The 20,223-nt window shown below is 35.6% G+C and overlaps 1 protein-coding gene across 1 annotated transcript in view; it reads left to right on the top strand.

Moving 5' to 3' along the window:
* LOC113500961 overlaps positions 1-20,223 on the top strand; it is a 97,051-nt gene that overhangs the window by 66,623 nt on the left and 10,205 nt on the right. Inside the window, exon 4 of the mRNA XM_026881916.1 lies at positions 19,925-20,041. Coding sequence (XP_026737717.1) covers positions 19,952-20,041 — 90 coding nt within the window. The 5' untranslated portion in view covers positions 19,925-19,951. The remainder of the gene's footprint in view (positions 1-19,924; positions 20,042-20,223) is intronic.

The following is a 20,223-nucleotide window of genomic DNA, read 5'->3' as shown; positions in this document are numbered from 1 at the left end:
ATAAACTTCGTTACAGAATAGTAATAAACGTCACGTTTTGTTTCGTCCACATGGAAGATTTTCGAATTGTCGTAAATTGTTTTAAATATCTCTTGTACCTTGTACCGTAAGATGACGAGAATCGGATACAATACCTCCAAAAATTGCAATCCAGAGTATTTTTGTAATATTTCGAACAAATATCCAAAACTCAATCCTAAACTAATCTAAAATTAAACCAGGATCCCAATTCCGCTATTTACTATGGCCGAAGAATGAATGGCAATAGAATTAAATTTGAAATTATTCCTCTTCTCTTAATCTTTTTGCAAATACAATAATTGGAACTCAATTGTATTGACCTTGAGTTTAGCATCCCACATTGAATTTCCAATTATTGTTTAGAAAAATGCTTAAGAGAAAATGAAAATTGTCATTTAAAGCCAAGCTTCATTCATTCATCGGCCATTTTAAATAGCAGAATTGGGGCCCAGATTATCTAAACCTGTCATTTAATCGAAGTTAAAGACTGATATGTGAGTACGTAGAGAGCTTTGAAATAAAAGCACTTTCAATGTTAATTACTGAACATTGATATCCAGTATATCTAGTAAACTTTACTCCAATTATAAATATTCGAAGTAAATCATCGTTTATTGACAGTTACCCAATCGAAGCCGCACTCCCAGGACCGGCTGCCGGCGGCCGGCGGTGGGCGCGGTCACCACAACACTTGTAATATTCAAATTATTTATATTACTTCCCTCCGGCGTAAACTGTGGCCATTCGATTGAATACTAGTTTCGATTACCGCTGGCATTCTAAATGTTATGTACCTAATCAGCTGGTTAGAATAACTATGTTGTTGCTACTGATTGTTATAATGGTCAATAGTTTGTAATTGGATCACCGAATAGGTTGTCTCATCGAACAGAAAAATAAAAGTTTTAATGATTTATATTTCGACCAAATGATTGTTAATTAAGCGGTCTCCGTATTGGACAACACTTGTCATTCTTGTTTTTTTTTTAAAAACAACTCCTTCACCGCCAGAAAAATCCTTCGCCAATTTCTTCCATAGAAGCTGATTTGCACTATTTCGATCAAATTTTCACGGAAGAAGTAACTCCTGAAAAATTTATCTAGCGTCTGAGTCTTCAATATCCCATATGGTATATACTTGTAATATAATTATATGTTAGTACATATAATGTAAGAATTTAGATAGCCCCATGACTCCGCTACCGAAAATCGGTTTAGCCTTCAAAACAAGTGAATGTTTCCAATTTGCTATTAAGCTCGGGATAATTACCGAATATTGTGCGCAGGCGCAGTCGATGATGAGGTTGTTGACGCCACACCACGTGAAGCCCTGACGTGCTAGGTCGGAGATCAGAACAGATTCTCCGTAATACCTGTTTCTAGTTTTTTTAATCAGTTCAGACTGCACTGAGACTATTAATAATAACGTTTTTGTATATCTCCTCTTCCATTTGACTTATTTGTTTCTAATTTCCATTTCCAATTTCAATTAAAAAAAATGGGTAAAATCCTCAAGAAAGATCAAGTTTTGCCTTTAGGATGTCACCCAAAACATACTTAAATGAAAAACCAACAGTTCTAACATTTATCTTAACTAAGCTTTTCTCACTGACGTCTTACAGTCGATGCGAGCGCGGGCCGCGGCAGGGAGAGGTGGGCGTGTCCGCTGCGCGGGCGCAAGGCCGTCCGACTCACGCGCACTTGTCCGCGACTATTTTCCCACATAGGCTCGCCCACTGACCTATTCCTGACCCCGATTTGGATAGCTTATGGGCTATGTCTTATCTATGGTTTCCATAAGCCTGCAGTAATTGAGTGGTGTTTATAGATTTGTGGTTTTAATTTTAATGATATTGTCTCCACGAGCTAGAGAATTGTAGGAATTGTTCTTTTGAGGTTTTAAGATTATGACTACCATAATATTTGTTGTCACTTAGGTTACTTTAAAATTTCCCTATATTACCTTATTGAGATTTTAATTTTGTTTTCAAAGGCAACCTACGAAAAAAGCATTTACGAGTAATAGAGTTGACGAAGTAGAGTAGCGGGATAAAGAATAAGACAACATGATATAATGACATCTCTAGATCCCTTTTCTCTTTCTAAATATCTGTCCAAAAGACTTGATTGGTCTAAATGAATGTCGACTTTAGATTACGATCGTTCAAAATTCAACATTCCGTCCTTGATAATATTCCCACCGCTTCGATTCATCAACAAAACACTTCAGTTCTGCACAGTTTATCGGCAGATCTAATAGTCCACAGCTTTGGTGATTACAACAACAATGGGCAGCTTGACTTCCTAGTACAGCGTTGATCTGTGCGTGCTAATGTCATGGTCATAATTATTGGCCATTTTGGTTGACACCCGAACGCACTATTTACGAGATTGCAGTGAAAATGAATTATGAAAAAAGGTTTTTCAAGTTTCCTGGTGTGTTCATAATTATTTGATAGAACGGCTCACGCACGCACACGCAGGTCTAAGTTCGTACCTGAATAGAGTCCTTAATCATGATATTCCGCGGTGGCAGTTCAACTTGCAAAGCTAACGCAAAAAAAAATCTAATCTAATCTCATTATATTCTATATTTTACTTTCTGTAATAAGTAATAACTTTTGCTGAAATTTGTAACTGAAATATAGGCCTTGTACTATACCTAGGCCTTGTTCAAATCGGTGGTACAGTCAGCTGCCGACAGTCTATGAGCGTTAGGCAGTATATTATTCACTATACCCAGCAGTTCGTTCTACTGATGTGTTTCTTGTAACACTGGCGCAAGATATTCGGGCGCTGACTATACTGCTGTGCATACAATATTTAAGATGTTTATATTTAATACATTTGAAGCAACATTGATTAATGTCAGCCATTGTTTGTTACAGGTGGGTGGTCCATACTCAGCGTGAGTAATTACAAGTTAACATACTTATATATGAAGATTTTAATTACAAAACACGGCGCTGCGTAATTGTTCTGTAACTGTAAGCTAATTAGTGTTCGTTTAGTTTATGTAGCAATAAATACTTAACTTAGGTATGCATAAATTATAATAATTTTAAGTATACCTATTACCGTTTCTTAGGTTTATTCATAAATAACTAATAGTAGTGATTAATGAGAAGCAATATACAAGTATCGTAAGATTTGCTTAATATGATGATATTTCGTTCATTTACAAAATATTGTAGTTTTGTAATTTATGAAACACGATTGATTCGATATGCACGGATAGCCGAGTGTTATTAGCTCACCACGTCAAACACACTGGAGGCAACGTGTCCCGGGTTCGATTCCCGATTTTTATATGCATTTGCAATATAATAATGCTTGTTCTGTGTCTGTGTGCTTTTGTGAAACCCCCGCGATACAAGGATTTAATTCCTTTGCTTGGGACTTGATTCTTTAAATATGAGATAAAATGAGCTCGTCAACTCACTTCAGGCTTCAGATCTATGAGCTAATTGTATAGTTTAACAATTCATAAAAGTGTAACTTAATTATCTGCACTTAATTGCTAGAAAATTAAACTGTTCCATCTGCTGACTTTATAATATACTCATCTCTTCTCGGAATGCGAATTAGTGGATAAGAAAAATAATGGCGCTAGCTCTTATTTAATTTTTTTCGAACATAATTAATTGAGAAAATTGTTAGTATTTAATTTTTCGATGAACCTTATCCATTTCATTTGAGTCATAATATTTGCTTCTGCCCTAGAATCACGATTGTACAATATACCTAACAAGAGCATGACAAGCAAAAAATTAAAATCAAAGGTCAAACAAATAATAAATTTCAAACCGTACTATACATATCCTCGTTTCTATAATCCAAGCCCGTATCAGCTGACGCATCTGAAGTTAGTTGATTAGTTCTTTGTCTCGCGCGTCAAGCCGTCAAGCCATCAAGCTTGTCTGTCAGGCACTTGCGATCTAATTCGATGTAACGATCACTCATGAGCGTTGCGCAAGGAGTTTTGACATTATTGTAATTAGCAGTCACATGGACTGGCCGGTGGCGGCGGCTTGTGATAATTACACGGTGTCATTGATACCGTAGGCCTGCAGCTATTACATTATAGACAACAGACGAAAGATCGCGGCCTACGATAAGCGTAGGGACATTACATTCATGTCTTTCCGATAAAGAATTTTATATAGCCGTCACATAAGTCCATTGAATTTTCTATCCATTCCCCTCTTCTTCATTATGGGATGATGCATTGCGTATAACCAGTGCATTGGACTACTATTAAGCAATAAGCCTATATAACACTATTCATGTCGCAAGCCCATCACTTCTACTCCTGCAAATTTGAATATCCAAAACTGGAAGCATCAATTTTATCATTCCTAGTTTTACGATCTACTATATTACATCAATAACTTTGCTAACACACAAACAAACAGGTATCTATTACTGAAGGAAATCAACTTTCGTATATCCGTTTCCATCGCCGTTTTCTATTGGAAGTCATCTCTAGAGAACATTACTTAATTACTGTTAATTAACTATTAATTATCTTGCTCGTTTTATTTGGTATAGAAGTGACTACTTTCTTGTCTGTTTTCTTCCTGTGTATGTACACGTGTATTCTTAGTAATAGCATAGCAATTGTGTTTAATTACCTACTGTAATTCTGTTTCTATTTTTTTTTTAACCTTTTTGTTTAGTACTGCTTACATGTGTGACCCATTAATAATAATGTCCTGAACGACTTTCGGCCAGGGACCGGCCGGATACTCATTGAAAGGGTTTTTGAAGGGGTTTTTTTAAGCGCTTCAAGAAAAAACCCTATGACATATGTTACACCTTCGAACGGATTACTGGAACTCTGTTCCGAACAGGTTACCCTTTACTACCCTGTAACACTGTAACAGGGTAACCCACTCCAACCTAAGACAATGCAATATGCACTCTTTATCATAGACATTAGTTTGAAAATAGTATAACCACGAGTGCACGTGACATCTTACCGCCCAGCGGCGCCATTGTTGCATTTACCGAGCGACTTGTAAACATGGAATAAAAATCATTGTGGATATGATCTTACAGTTTAATTTTGCTTGTCGCACTTTTCAAACGTTGTGATATATATTTTTCGTGTCTATACTTGTAGACCAGGGTCGATAATTTTTAAAACCAAAAAAAAATAGTAGGATGAAACCCATTAGAAAAGGAGGGGAATATTATAAAAATGAAAGGAAAAATAATTTACGGGTGATCTGAGGTCGGGAAGGGGGTGGGAGTGACGTTTGAAGAGTAAAAAACGGTTTTTATCGATTTCCGGCAAAACTAAAATTCGTATCGAAAAAAGTCAAATGGCAAAGTTCTAAAAGAAAAAGATCTAAAACTTTTGTGTTTACATTTTTTTCACATAACCTCAAAATTTATGTGAAAAATCTAAAAAACCAAGATTGTGGTTTTTTATTTTTATCTTTTACAAAAATTTATTTTTAACGAAATTTGGTGAAAACTTACTTTTTTGTGTCCCAAATACGCTGTAATTTATTTGATTAAAAATATTTATTTTTTCACCTTATTTTGAATTAATATAAAAAAACACTCTAATTTTCAATCGAAAATTCACCCGTCAAATCTTCTCAGAAAATGCAAAAAATGAAAAAAACTTGTATTCGATTTTTTTTTTTTAAATTTGATCTCATTTTGTGTTCAATAGACCAATAATCGAGGAAGGTTTTAGGCTAGGTATATAAAATTACGCTGCAACTAATAGGAGCGAAGATTTAATGGAAAATATGGCAAATACGGGGAAAAATATTTCGTTCAAAAACTCCTAACTTATATCTTCTAACCACGCGGACGAAGTCGCGGGCAACAGCTACTTACCTATATGACGTTTCGCGCGTAGGTAGTTTGTCCGAGAGGCGCGAGTCGCGGCGCGACGCGTCGGCGATAGAAGAAAATCAGCTGTAGTCTTAGTAAAGCAATGAGGGGCCGCTAGGGTGCAAGTATGCAGCTCAAGTTTAGTGGGTAATTCAGGGTAACACGAATAAAAGCCTTTCGTGAAGGTAACCACTTCAAAGGGTTAAGTTATTGAAGGGGTTAACCCCTTCAAGTGGTTACCATAATGAAGGTGTTAACCATTTCGCTGGGTTTCGAGGATGTAACTCGAACAAAAGGTAACACTGCGATATGAGTTACCCCGTGTACGGGTTACCCTGTCAAACGGCTTAACTCTAAAGTGGGGTTGTCCGGTCCCTGCTTTCGGCAGCTGCGCCTGAAACATAATAGTTCACATGCCTGTGCTAAAACACAGGTGCGCTCTCTTGTCCCTGTTTTTTTTTTATTAAGGTAGGGGAATCCTCATGGTCACCCACTCTGTGAAATGGGTAGTGTCAGACTCTTACTGACTAAACTTAAACCGCCGTGCTAAGTCATCTGCGTTTTTGTGTCGGTGTCTGGCAATGCGTTGAAATCTTTGATACACAGTCTCAGGTCCCCTACTCTTCCAGCCCAATAGGACGAAAATCCGCATGACAGAGGAGAGATCGAGCGCAGAAAACACATACGTGCCTTCCAAAACACGGAAGCTGTAATGTTTATTTCTAATATGCACACATAATTGGGAAAGTCGGTGCGTGATTTGATGACACTTGCGCCTTTAACTGGAGTCACACATCTTACCACTAAGTTATATTACGAGTACAACATATACATGATAACCCCTTGAAACAGAAAACGAAATTTAAATATTTTTTTGCAATAAACTTTGTTTTGCGTACGAAACTGAGAGCTTTAGGTACCTAACATCAAATCAAACAATAAAATTCCAAGCACATAAAGAATAAGCAAACATTACCGTGACCGCTGATCTCTGCCAAAAGCTAACAGAACGAGCGGAGGATTGCGTAAACGTAAACACTTGTAGTACAAACATGAGCACGGACACACAGACAAACAGACAGAACCAGTCCGCAGTGTGTCACAAGGCCGCGGGCACCGGTATGGTAATCACTTCGGAAACTTGTGGGTTTCACGTCAATGAAGGTATTTTAGGAATCTAGGCGAGTATTGTGGAGATCTTTTAGATCGAGATACTAAACAACGCGAAAGATTTATTGGTTGTTGTATTCTCTTAGAGTCAAGAATTTGTTACTAGAAAGTTTCTATATATTTCTATAGACGATCTTTCTAGTATTATATCTTGTGTATTTAGACAGAGAATATGGGTACCTCAACCTTACTCATCATCAATCTAAAAACTAAATTCAGCAAGCAATTGACTATCCCTTAAAGTAAGTTCACTACATTCAAAGCTTTGCCTCAGTCACATGCCACTCCTAATAGTAATATGATAATGAAATCTTCTCCCAACAAACAGGTTTATGTCACTCACCAAGGTCCGGTATTTTGGTAAACATTCGGACCTCGGCTATTAGCTAGGCCCCGTGACACACAAACACATTGACTGATAACGGGCCCTTCGAAAGTCTATATAAATAAGATATTTACGACTAAATCTAAAGTGTTTATAGATAAACAATAAAGTGAAGATGTTTCATTGTTTGAATGGCGATGTTACAACCATTTTATTTGGTTCCCCAACCATCATTTTTTCCTTTGGTATAAAAATATGTACGTATCTTATATGACTGTCAAAACAATAGGTAAAAACATGCTAATCAGTGCCACATTGCTAGTAAAATTCGAAAATCTTGTATCGGAATAAAAAAAAAACAATGTAAAGTGTATTTCTATTCATATCTAGACATTCAAATTAGAAAAATAAATAAAATCTGTTTAAATAGTTTTATTTGAATGTCCGAAAATCACGTACACCTCAATTTGGCAAAGGTGGAAAAATCAGAAAGAATTAGCGCAAAACGGTTTTGCGTAATTATAGGATAGGTTGTATCAGATACATATGCAAATCCAGTAGATATATATTCGAAAGGCTTTCACTTTTATCAAAAAATACGAGACAGTAGTCCACAACCGGGTTGCGAATGAAAAGCCCCGTGTTTTGAGAGCGGCCATACGCTCTGATTGTCACGTGCGAACCAGACCAGATGCCGAGATATGTATGTAAATGTCACACGCACAGACTTCACGCAGAAGCATAGAACTCATTTGTGAGTATTTGGAAAAGTAAAATGTACTTTTGTAGACATTATTGAGTAATTACTTTAATGATTTTTGTCTTCTCTTGGTTTCGGTCAATGAAATGTGATAAGTACAATAATTTATAGCTTACCTACATCATTTGGTACTCATAGAATTGCTACTTGGGCACATTGGTCAAAGCACGCTCTCTTCTACTTGAGGAGAGGAACTTACCAAATGGAAGAAAATGTATCTGAAAAGCTTATTTAACCTTCTAAACTAAAAAGGTACAATTTTAAAAGTTTTTTAATAATAACTAATGGGACTAACAATTACAAACGAAATTACTACCTTAAGACGTTTTTATAGAATTTGGCCAGGAAGTTTAGTTTATAAGGAGGAGCTAGAAGAGACTTCCCTTATAATTAAAAGTCAATGAGATTAATTTGATAGCCGCCAAGTGACTGTGTTCACAGAATATTAATTCGCGGTTCATTCTTAACTAACAGTTAGTAATAGAAACACGTAACGTCGTGATAACAGATCACTAGCGTGAGGTACAGATAGCAAAACAGGGTGAATAATTAATTACATCTTTTATTTTGGGTTTTTATACTAATACATATTCATGAATAGATCTATCTATGAAATACTCCACGAATATTAACACACATATTTGTTTAGCATCGATTAGCTTTTAAAACGATTCATCTTGTCAAATTGCTTATTTTTGTCTAATTTTAAATATCATTGAAAAAGAATGAAAACACAGCTGTTCTTAAGTATAATTGCCATTTTTATGTTTGTCCTGCTGTCGGTACATTTGGCTAACGGTTATTCATTAGCTGTGCGTCGTCGTGAAGAACTTATTTAATATTGTATGACATTTCCCGCAGCTTGCTCGGTTATCCATGATGGTTGAAGTCTACTGGAGCATCATATACGTATGGATAATGAAAACTTAGATAGAGAAAATATTGAAAAAGCTTCAACATTACGATACATTATTTAATTTGTTAATTTATGACTACCAATTCCTAACGTAAAAACTGAATTCAACTTTTAGTATAATCATTGAAAATAAATAATATTAGCGTTGACAATTCCTTTCATATCGGGCTTGAATTCTCATCGGGCACTTCACTGATGAATTTATAAAATTGAATAAAATTTCACTCTCGTACAGCCGTAAATACAATATATATTAGCTGAGTGACTTTCCAGAATATCTATACCAAGACAAGGGCGATATTGTGTTGAGTAGAACTCCTTGTTTACTTATTGTCGAGTAGTAACCTTTCAACTTAACTTAGACAATGTATTACCACGGAAACGTGTAGGCCTCGTTAACCGATCTAGTTTAGCGCTTTCCCATGCTAATCTCAGTCAGAGCACAGTTATACTCGCACACGTGTTAACTCGACTTATCAGTGGCACTTCTGTGTTATCTGCGTGATCGCCTGCGCCTGCGCAACGACAGGTGCGTAGTGCGCGGGCGCCGCACGCGAGAGCTACGTACTTTACGTAGCTTCGTTGTTTTTTTAAATACTCATTAGTTAATTAAATTTGTTATTCGTAGTATTGTTTACTTTTTGTGTTGAGCATGATTATTGGTCAAGTAGAAGTTGGGTGCGTTAATACTACTGATAGGTCATAGTATCTTATGTAGCATAAAATGTGACGAGCCTAACTATAGATAACTAGTAGCTTTCAAATTAAATAATAATATTCTTAACTAATAATTTTAGAGTCCAAAAATACCACCATAAAACATTTATTACAACACTACCCATAGTATATCAACGATCTTTGTCTCAAACGGTAGTATTGGTTCCCCGCTGTGAATGGAGTCAGGTGAAGTGGTCAGTGAGCTGCGCAGGCGCCGCTGAACCGGAGCGAGCGACGCGCAGTCTGCGCCCGCGATGACACTCAGACACATTGTTTTTTGGAAGATGAGGATAATGTTTGATATTGTTTGTAGGACAAAAGTACTCTAAGTCGTATAGGGAAAATCATAACTGTCGTGACTACCTATAACGCATTTCTCTATTGGTATTTTAAGTTACTCAAATAGAGATAAAAATCTTCCTTAGTCTTTTCCTTTAAAAATTTGGTTTTAAAAAACACATGTAAATCTAAAGTTACATATTGTAATAATAAACTAAAATTTATGCGAAAATCAAAATTTTTGATTACAAATCAAATTACATATCTAGTGACTCCAGGTTTGGTTTGGTTAATTAATAATTAACCACACAAAACCTAATTAATTTTGGTTTAATTTTAATTAAAAATGAATACAATATTGTACAATTTCATCAATAATATTGAGGCCATGAAATACTACATTCGTATTCCTACAAATTCAATTGTTTTTCGGCAAGTTTCAAATGAGGAACAGCAATTAAATAGCAAACCAGGATTTTCTATCCTTATAAGGGTATTTTTCTTAATATTAATTTAATTAATAGTTATTGCACCCATCTCACAGGCGGACATACCTAAATGCGTTCTCCGTCAGCCAACCTTAATACGTCTATTTGGTGCAACTCATCTTCGGTCACCCATCCGGCAGCTGGCAACGACCTGTCGCCGCTGAACTAGCGCATGAGAGCGACACTATCTTCCACTTGATCATCACAGATGAGCTCATGTTAAAACGTTGCGCAGACGCAGCTTGTTGAGGTTTGCAGAAGGCTTATTCTTGATGCTTAAGGGCATAATGTGTAAGATTGTGTGTAGGTATGTAAGGTTCGGAATTTATTCCGAATATTCCTTTAATATACATAAAACTAGAATTATATTTGAGTATTACGATTGCGTTAGGTTTGATTCAGCCACAAATAATAAGTTCATTGGACGGTTAATTATTAATTTGCGTAGGCTTGAATTCTTATGTGAACTGACTTTACATGCACATATCCTACTTATATTATAAACGCGAAAGCTTGTAGGGATGTTTCAATAAATCTTTCAAGGAAAAGAACTCAACAGATTTGGACTCTTTTTTATCATAAGAAATGTTATCATGTAAAAGTCGACCAATACGTGTTACAGAAACCCTTGCTACAAATACCTCACTCGACGCCACACTTCCAGCTTCCACTTTTCCATTAATTACGCTTCTTGTTTGTCTACCGGCGCTGTTTTTCTGTGCTCGCATCGTGTGCACGGAAGCGCGCGCGCACCTCGGCGAATAATTTTCCACGTCCGTGCGCGCATAACTGTTAACGTTTATAATGATCGCTACGGGCCCGCACGGGGCGCCCGACACGTTGCTATTAATGCACAGCTTTAAACATAATGGGTAATTGTGGATGCAACCAGGTCCTACAGATCGTGATGATATAACTGATATTATCTAGGTGAGCCTACATACCAAGGGTGCTGTTTTAATCTACGGCACATGTGTTTAATGACGGCTTTTCATAACTGTAAAAGCCTGTTATGTAAGATTCAATGTTTTCTTCTTACTTTAATGATTTCACTATTGAATATTACCGGTTGTATTCTATAATTCAAGATTGTTAGGAACTTATGAACTTTTTCAAACTTATGAAATATTATTTGATCTTGAAAAATAATGCACTCTATACCAGTCGAATTATCTTTATTCAAGTAAAATTATGATTAGAAAACCAAGAACAAAATGAAAACATTAGAAAGAAGGAAGGGTTTTGCTTATAATAACAAAACTCCTTGTTGTAACGTAGAGGCGGTGATGACTCGTCAAGAATTACCTTCTACACTCTATGGTAATCTCGACCTATAAAATATAATAACCCGCACTTTTACTAATTAACTATAAGTGAGAATTTATAAGAGACGGCGAGTCTCAAATTGTTAGTTTAAATTGTTTTATTACTAACGCCTTAGATTATCTGGTATACCTAAGTATAATAGGCTAAATGAAAAAATTTGATCGATCTAAAAACCCTTTAAGATCGATCAACCATGTATTAATTTATACTATAAAATCATAATTAAAATTATCCGGTCTAATTAAATTATAGTACGTATCTCGCCTAGTGGCTGCATACATAAGCCTTTGTTTTTGAGACAAATTTAACAAAAAAAAATAACAAAGTTTCATTTACTTTTCATGCTGACCGTAGGTACTATAACCCCAAACACGACACACTTTTATGTAAAAAAAGTTTAATTTTATATATTTATGTTTATATTCAATAAAGATAAAATTAAACTTAGCTTGCATTGTGACAATCGTCTCGTTCAATTACCTTTAACCGAAAGCTTTCTGGTTCAATTGTTTTGATCCAAATAAACTTGTGCAAGTGCGCAGGCGCAGGTAGTTGCTAGTATTACTTCAGATACAGTTATGATATCTGGACCTCTCATCTTTATACTAAACACTTTAACAATCAAATTGCGCAGTTACACGGCGGGTGTTATTTAAATTAAATGTATCTGCGATTTTGTCAAATGTTCTGATTTTGTAAAATTATCGATGGAGGGAAACATGATATAAATATTGATTTACCTAAACGAATATTCTACCTTAAAATTGGTTTCTAATTTTTGGTAGATTATTTATTAAGCTAAAACAATATACTTTTAATATATTAAATATTTCGATCTTATCCATAAATTATCATGGATTAAATGAAAACAAAGAAACATAAGAATGAGGACAATGATTTATTTGCAAGAATATTGTTACAATAGGTGTTACATAAAAAAGGTCCATAATATTCTACTCTTTTCAGCGTTCAAATATTCATATGCCAAACAGTGTTTAAATTTAATTAAATACAAGCTAATAAAAATAATTAATAAATGTGTATCAACATGCTACTTAAGAACCACTTTAATGCGTTATAAAACCTCTTCCGTCACTATCCTACTTGTAGTTTATCAAAATGTAGGCACATCTAATAAAAACTCCTTACACCTTCAAGTTATCTAATTTGACATAAATCTTGTGGTTACGTGTCATCTCGACAGTTTCCGTCACTGCGCGCGCAGTTTTATGGTGAACAATTAATCGTAGATATTAATTAGTGTCGCGAGCCATTATGCCATCATCTCGCTTGCGTGTTAGCTCTCACGCTTTTCTCTTAGCAAATACTTTAGATTCAACATTGTAATAGATATTAAATTAATTTTCACAGCTAGTTTTCTCTATAGTTTGTTAAAGATTAATTGTAAAATCGAAACTTTATTTGTTTCTTAACAAATAACGGTTATTGTATTTTGTCATAATTTAAAAAAGTTTCGCACTTCACGGATAGCCTTATTTAATAAAATGATACCTTTTTAGTGACTACAGACAATTTTGATCATGAAAACAAACTCCTGTTTGATACTGGCAGCACAGTAGACCATACAAAACAAAGATAAAAAGAAAAGATTAATTTTAAAACGTTCTAAATAGCTAACTGTTTTTATAAACTTTCATTCGCATCGCGTAACTAATTTGTTTTATATTCAGTTCTTGATAACTATTGTTTCATGGTTATCTAGGCCTAATGGATGCTAATACACTGGATCTTTATGGGATAAGCGTATGTTAATATTGCTGTGAACCCGGCAACCCCGCGTTATTATCTTGATGAAGTAGGCACATTATATTTAAATAGATTCTCAGATAACTATTTGTCGTCTTGTAAATAATTTTAGTGTTATTATAGCTTGATAATATCAATTAAGTGTTTATTAGTGATGTGTCAATATTATCAGAGGTGTTTGTTTCTCGGGGACTATACACAGAATACGAAAAATAAAGTAACATAGTTCCTTATTTAATTTTATAAGAAGTAATATTATCAGCGGTGTAGGTAGGTATATTTATTTGAAACTCAATACAGAATTCGTAATAAGAAATATACCTACTTAACTGAACTTCAAGCTAAATATTTAATTTAGAGGTTAAATAGAAGCATTAAAAAATCTGTACAATCGCGGACCCTGAAAATATTGGATCTTTTTACTTACTGTACTGTCTAGATACTAAGGCATACTGTATGTTCACGAGAAACATTTCTTTTACAACACTAAATGATTAAAATGATAATTAATAAAATACCAAGTAGTTGTAAGTAAGTAGAGATTATGAGTACTTTGAAATTACAGATAAGTAGGTGCTTACAAAGTCAAGTTACATCAGTTAACTATTACAACAACAGTTAAACCTTAATCCTATATGTTATAACAGTTACACGTAGGTCGTTACTAGAAGAGGTAACTGCCTTAGTTAAATGGTTCGAACGGTAGTTTATTATTAACTTTATAAAAAAGTAAATTGCCCAATTTTCTTTTGATTTCTAAACGATTTATACAATTATTAGGAAAAAAATAACGACCCGAGTGTTGTAATTAAGCGGGTTTGACCTTAACGGACTGGGATACTGTTAAGGATAATTGTGTCTTACAGTGAGTTCAACTTTGTTTTGGAAAATATTTTAACGGGTTAAAGTTTTGCATGAAAATATGCAACTAAATGACCAATGTTTAACAATCATAGCCAACTACAGTAAGTAGTAATACTAGGGTCTCCAATTCGTCGCAGTAAGAAATGTCTACGAAATGGAGAGTTGTTGTTGTTACTTATTTTTAAAATAATGCAAACAAATCCTTTCAACTTTTCATTCATAAAAGCATAAAATTTAATTCTCTGCACGTCCACGTTACTATTCGGCTATAAATGAACAAAAACCTTTCTATTTTCGAAAATCGAATGAATATATCAATTCTACAGATTTCTGAGCTCGCGCCATAGGTTATTTTAAATAATGTTCCATTTTAGAATTTTTTCGGAGGCCATATTAGTTTGACAGCTGACAGTCGGTAAGTTTAATTACTTAAGGATTTTCGTCAAAAACTTATGTTATAATAAATCTAACAGTTATTCCAGTCAACACCTCAAAACTATTACGGCAAGGACGCACTATGTGATTCAGCGGCCACCGATAAATAACACGCAGGCTCCGATACTGGACCATTAATCGTTATTTATAGCATTCCTTCCTCTGCTAGCCCTCTCGTAAATCATGCGCGATAATTGTCCACCGATCTACGATTATAGAACGGTAAAGATAATGTGAGAAGATGTGGTACATGCTGCGGGATGCAATGCCTTCTTATACCGAGATCTGATACTTCTCGAATGAACTTGGTCACTCACCATAGTCAAGTGAGATGTCTACGAACTTTAGGGTTGTAGAAATTACGAAGTCATGGATGTGACAACTCTTTTAATCAAGATAAATAACTTACGGTCATTTTCACACATGAGCAAGACGGTGCTTTCGTCATAATGTGTATTTGAGTCATTCCACTTATCAACAACTTCTAAGTAAGCAACGTTTCTGAAGACGACTTCTAGAGGAGGCACTTCTAGTACAGCCACTTACCTAAGGAGCTTAAGACTAATTATTTTCAGGCTCCCAAGTCAAAAGCCTTGTCAACTCAGAATATAACTCGTGTAGAAAGTCAAAATTAAATGTCATCTAGGAAGATAATTAAAACGAAGCGGAAAACGGAGCATATAATTTAAAACGAATATAGGAACTTGTCAATATTCTATTAACAAAATAGGCACAACAACTATATCTTCTACAACACTTGTTCTTAGTCTTTGGCACAACTCTAGGGGATCATTTACTGTGTACTAATCGCGAAATAAACGGACGTTTCTAAACTGTCTGTAGCTAAATAATATCTCGTTTCTAAGAGGGGCTACAGTTACTTCATTATAGGAGAGGTGTGCGGCACTATGGAGTTGGGGATGTAACACTGAGAAGTTGGACATACCGCACTTGTACACATGCATGACGGTACATACATGCCAATGGTGGAAAGCCTGCTTTTGAAAGAATTACAGAAAAAAAGTTTTTTTCTTATTTAAGTTAAATATCGTTACATGAGCTACGTATGGTATTCCGAAATACCGCTTGCCGAAAGGACGATTTTCCGAAAACACTCTACTCCGACGGTTAGTTGAACGAAAAAATTATTGACCGATGAAACGTTTCGCCGAAAATATTATTTATCGACGCTTGGTAGTCCGAATGAATCCTTCGCCGATGTAACGGTTCACCGAAAACACTCTTCAACGACGATTGGTTAAACGAACGAAACTTTCGCCGATAGCACTCGTTGTAGGGGAATTGTTTTGCCAAATGGATAGTTTTTTTTTCACCTTGACAACACCCTTAGGTCTTGTAGAAGTCATGTTAAAAATACATTATTACAAGTATTGTTCAGCTGCATTTCACATAATTATAAAATATAGTAGCTAGCGTAAACTGAATGAAACTTTCGCCGATAGCACTCGTTGTAGGGGAATTCTTTTGCCAAATGGATAGTTTTTTTTTCACTTTGACAACACCCTTAGGTCTTGTAGAAGTCATGTTAAAAATACATTATTACAAGTATTGTTCAGCTGCATTTCACATAATTATAAAATATAGTAGCTAGCGTAAACTGAATGCTATCGGCGAAAGTTTCGTTCGTTTAACCAATCGTCGTTGAAGAGTGTTTTCGGTGAACCGTTACATCGGCGAAGGATTCATTCGGACTACCAAGCGTCAATAAATAATATTTTCGGCGAAACGTTTCATCGGTCAATAATTTTTTCGTTCAACTAACCGTCGGAGTAGAGTGTTTTCGGAAAATCGTCCTTTCGGCAAGCGGTATTTCGGAATACCATACGTAGCTCGTCTTTAAGTTTGTTTTTAGCTACAAAAGCAGGTTTTTAATTCGTCTGTATTTTTTTATGTTTTTTAATTTCAGAGATTCTTACTGGATAAACCTATTTTGTTGATTATTTTGTATTTAACTTGAAATAGCTGTCCCATACATTTTGGAGCACCATGTTTGACACAGTAGTTTTCATTTAAAGTCGGTCATATTTATGTTGCAAAAATATTATTACGTTATGGAAAAGCTTGTGTATAAGTGGTACTAATTATATGTACCTTCTGTGCATTCCACCCACGAGAGCAACAATCTTAAAGACCAATTGTGTTATTAATCTTCGAGCTTATGACATCGGCAGGTCCGGTGACAACCCTATTCCCACCTGTGCCACCTATTAGTAAATGTAGAGAAAGCTCTAAACTGAATACCGTCACAATGCTTAATATTCAAAAAGCAAATTAACCCTTGAACCACATCTCACGTGTGATTCATCTATCAGCTAAATGCTTGTCTCGTCGAACAGATTATCATAAAGAAAGTGGGCCCGAGCGCATCCGCGACGTTTCCCCGCGAGAAAACGACGGACATTTGCACTTTTGCCTTCGATGAGCAGGGCTGCCAGCTTGCAAAAAAAAATATTCCACTTAACAAGTCATTTTTGTACCTACTTCTTTGCGGGATTTATATATTTTTTCTCAGTGTATTCTGTAGCGATGCAGAGCAACAATTCTGACCATGCCTTTGCTTTTTAACTCTAGACTTTAATTTAAGTTCCTGAAGAAAGAAAAATTACTAAATTAAGAAAAGTGTTGTAAATTGCGAACGGAATACTTAAAACTCTTATTAAAATAGCGGATGAGTTATCCAGCTGACAATCTGACTTAAGAACTCAAACATTCCTTTAGATAAAAAATTCAATAGTACCGTCAACAACCACAAAACCGTTGAATTAGTAATCTATTGTTTCACGAAATCAGTTCAAACCGCGGGATAACTCCACGTTACAATGCGGATGCTATTCTGATTCCCCTCGATCTGTGCCGACTGGCGAGCGAGCCTCTTACATATTCATAGTTCCACGGAACAATGTTTGTTTAATTACAAATTTATTACGTACAAAGTTGGTCTGTTAAGCCAATGTTTACCGTGTACTGTGCCTGTAACATGAAGATTTAAACCAGGTCTGTTGATGGTGTTAAAACGAGACAGGACTACTGTGCGCGTAGCTGCTTCTCATTTCCACAGCAGCATCAGTCTAGCTTTGAAATCGGTTTTAAACGGTGCTGCTCGATTTATTTTAAGTAATACAAACACCGTGGGAATCGCCGTACTGCTGAAGAATACCTTGACATATAGAATCGATACTGAGTGAACTATTGAATGAATTGAACGTATAAATTAACAATGACAGGTGGCTCTGTTTATGTCAAGCATAATTATGTTACTCGACGTCCTTGGTGCGTTAGATATTAACATACAAAACAAAGGAGACTGGGCAAAGCTGATTTGAATTAGTATCCGTAATGTTAGGATAAGTTACTGACCCGACGTCAGTAACGTTCGCAGAACTAAATTAAACTTACAAGTGGCCTAAAATGCCCTTTAATATTTAATTGATATTCAGCAAATTTTTAATACCTATATTTTCGTCTTGAAGTTGTGTTTTCTCCAACCCAAATACATTATTTACTTTTGCTGTGTTAATACACTTACATGTACAAACATAATTGTTTTTCCTCTTTGCTGACTGTGCAGTAATATTGTTCGTCTATTTCTAAGCTATGTTCTATGGTCTAAGTACCATGGAATTTTAATAAGCTGCTTAAGTAAATATCTCCTATCGCTGTATAAGTGACAACCCTCATACATTAGCTGCTAACCACGTGCATACCGGGGACATCCGATGTGTAAATCTCTGTCAGTTTTCTCTATTCGCGCGGTTTTCATCCCGCGTCTATGGTCAAACCAGTAATTACTTTTAAACCACTGGCTTTGGAATTCAAGTGCCGATTTAGCTGTGTGAACAATTTGTTATAAGCTGATTTGTTTTTAGTTGCGTATATTATTTATTTTATTAACTATCTGCGACACTGATATAGACCTAAATAAACGTAAGTGTGTAGATCTTTGTTTTCATATTTTTTCGACTAAAACAGGGACGTTGTGGCATGGTCCTCATTAAAAGGAAAAATATAGTACATTTACCATAAATCTAATAAATAGTTTTCGTTGACCCCGCAGGACATTAACACAGCATGCTCACTACTCAGTTACACGAAAGAGAAACGCAGTTATTTTTAAATCCCTCATTAGAAGCCTCGACGGCTTTCCATTCCCATAAATCTAAGCAGTACTGGTTATCATAAATTACCTAAATTGTTGGTGCGGGCCGCACACAGCGCTCGGAGGGCTGTCCTACCCGGCCCTGAGATATGAGGGCCCCAGGAACTTATTAACCAGGGACTATTACGCCCCGGGTATAACCAGCATAGATACAAATTAGTTGCCAGTTACCGATCCCACTTTTAAATGACAGGCTGAATGACGGTGGCAATGACATTAAAAAAAACAAACGTCATTATGGAACTAAATTGTTTATGGTAGTTTTATCTATTGTAATGAACGGATTCCTTCTGATGATGCTTTGAGCGTCCAATATAATTATACGTATTTATTGAGTTCATTACTCATGATTAATAGTTTTGGCATCAACGTAATGAACTAAATCTTACTGAAATTAAAGGTAGTTTACAACATAATTGCTTCTTTAATTTTGTTTAGATTGAAATTCTTGTAAGATTTAGGCAGCGAGTTGTTATTACTATTATTAATATTAGTCATAAATACAGTATAATATTATCAAACTATTTTACTAAACTGAAATAGTTTCAAAATATCGCCGTTTTAATTTCATATCGGAAAATGTTGTCATATTGTACAATTGGAATATGGCCGTATAGGTCCCATACTGAATGTGAGCGCGCAAACGCGCATCGGGGGTTCGATCCCATGTAGGACAAGCGTTTGTGTTTCACGAGTTTTTTGATATTATTGAGAAATGAATTATGGTACATTTCAATTAGTATCCTTTTATCGATAGCAACTTTTCAACGTTTTTTTTATAATAGCCTTGCTTTTCCATGCTATAATGTAATACATATTGTTACAGATGCGTGTGTGAGTATCGTGGCGCGGCATGGGCCAGGCGGGCAGCCACGCGCCGCCGCCGCAGCGCGGCCGCCGCGCGCACACGCTGCCGCACGACCCGCCGCGACTCGCGCCTAAGGTACACTAATGACTGCACTATAGAGAAGTTATCAGATCGATATTCCTAAAAAAATCTAGAGAAGACGTTTCCAAAAATCGTCTTAAAACTGGTAAAAGTTATTCTGATGTGTCATGTCAAAATATTACATAGTTAAATAATGTAAAAAAAAAACTTTAAATTGGTTTCATTACATTAGTTAA

Source organism: Trichoplusia ni, chromosome 15 (genome assembly GCF_003590095.1).
Source record: "Trichoplusia ni isolate ovarian cell line Hi5 chromosome 15, tn1, whole genome shotgun sequence".
Taxonomy (NCBI): Eukaryota; Metazoa; Arthropoda; class Insecta; order Lepidoptera; family Noctuidae; genus Trichoplusia; species Trichoplusia ni.
The sequence above is the reverse complement of the archived record's forward strand: the minus strand, read 5'-3'. Positions and strand labels throughout refer to the sequence as shown.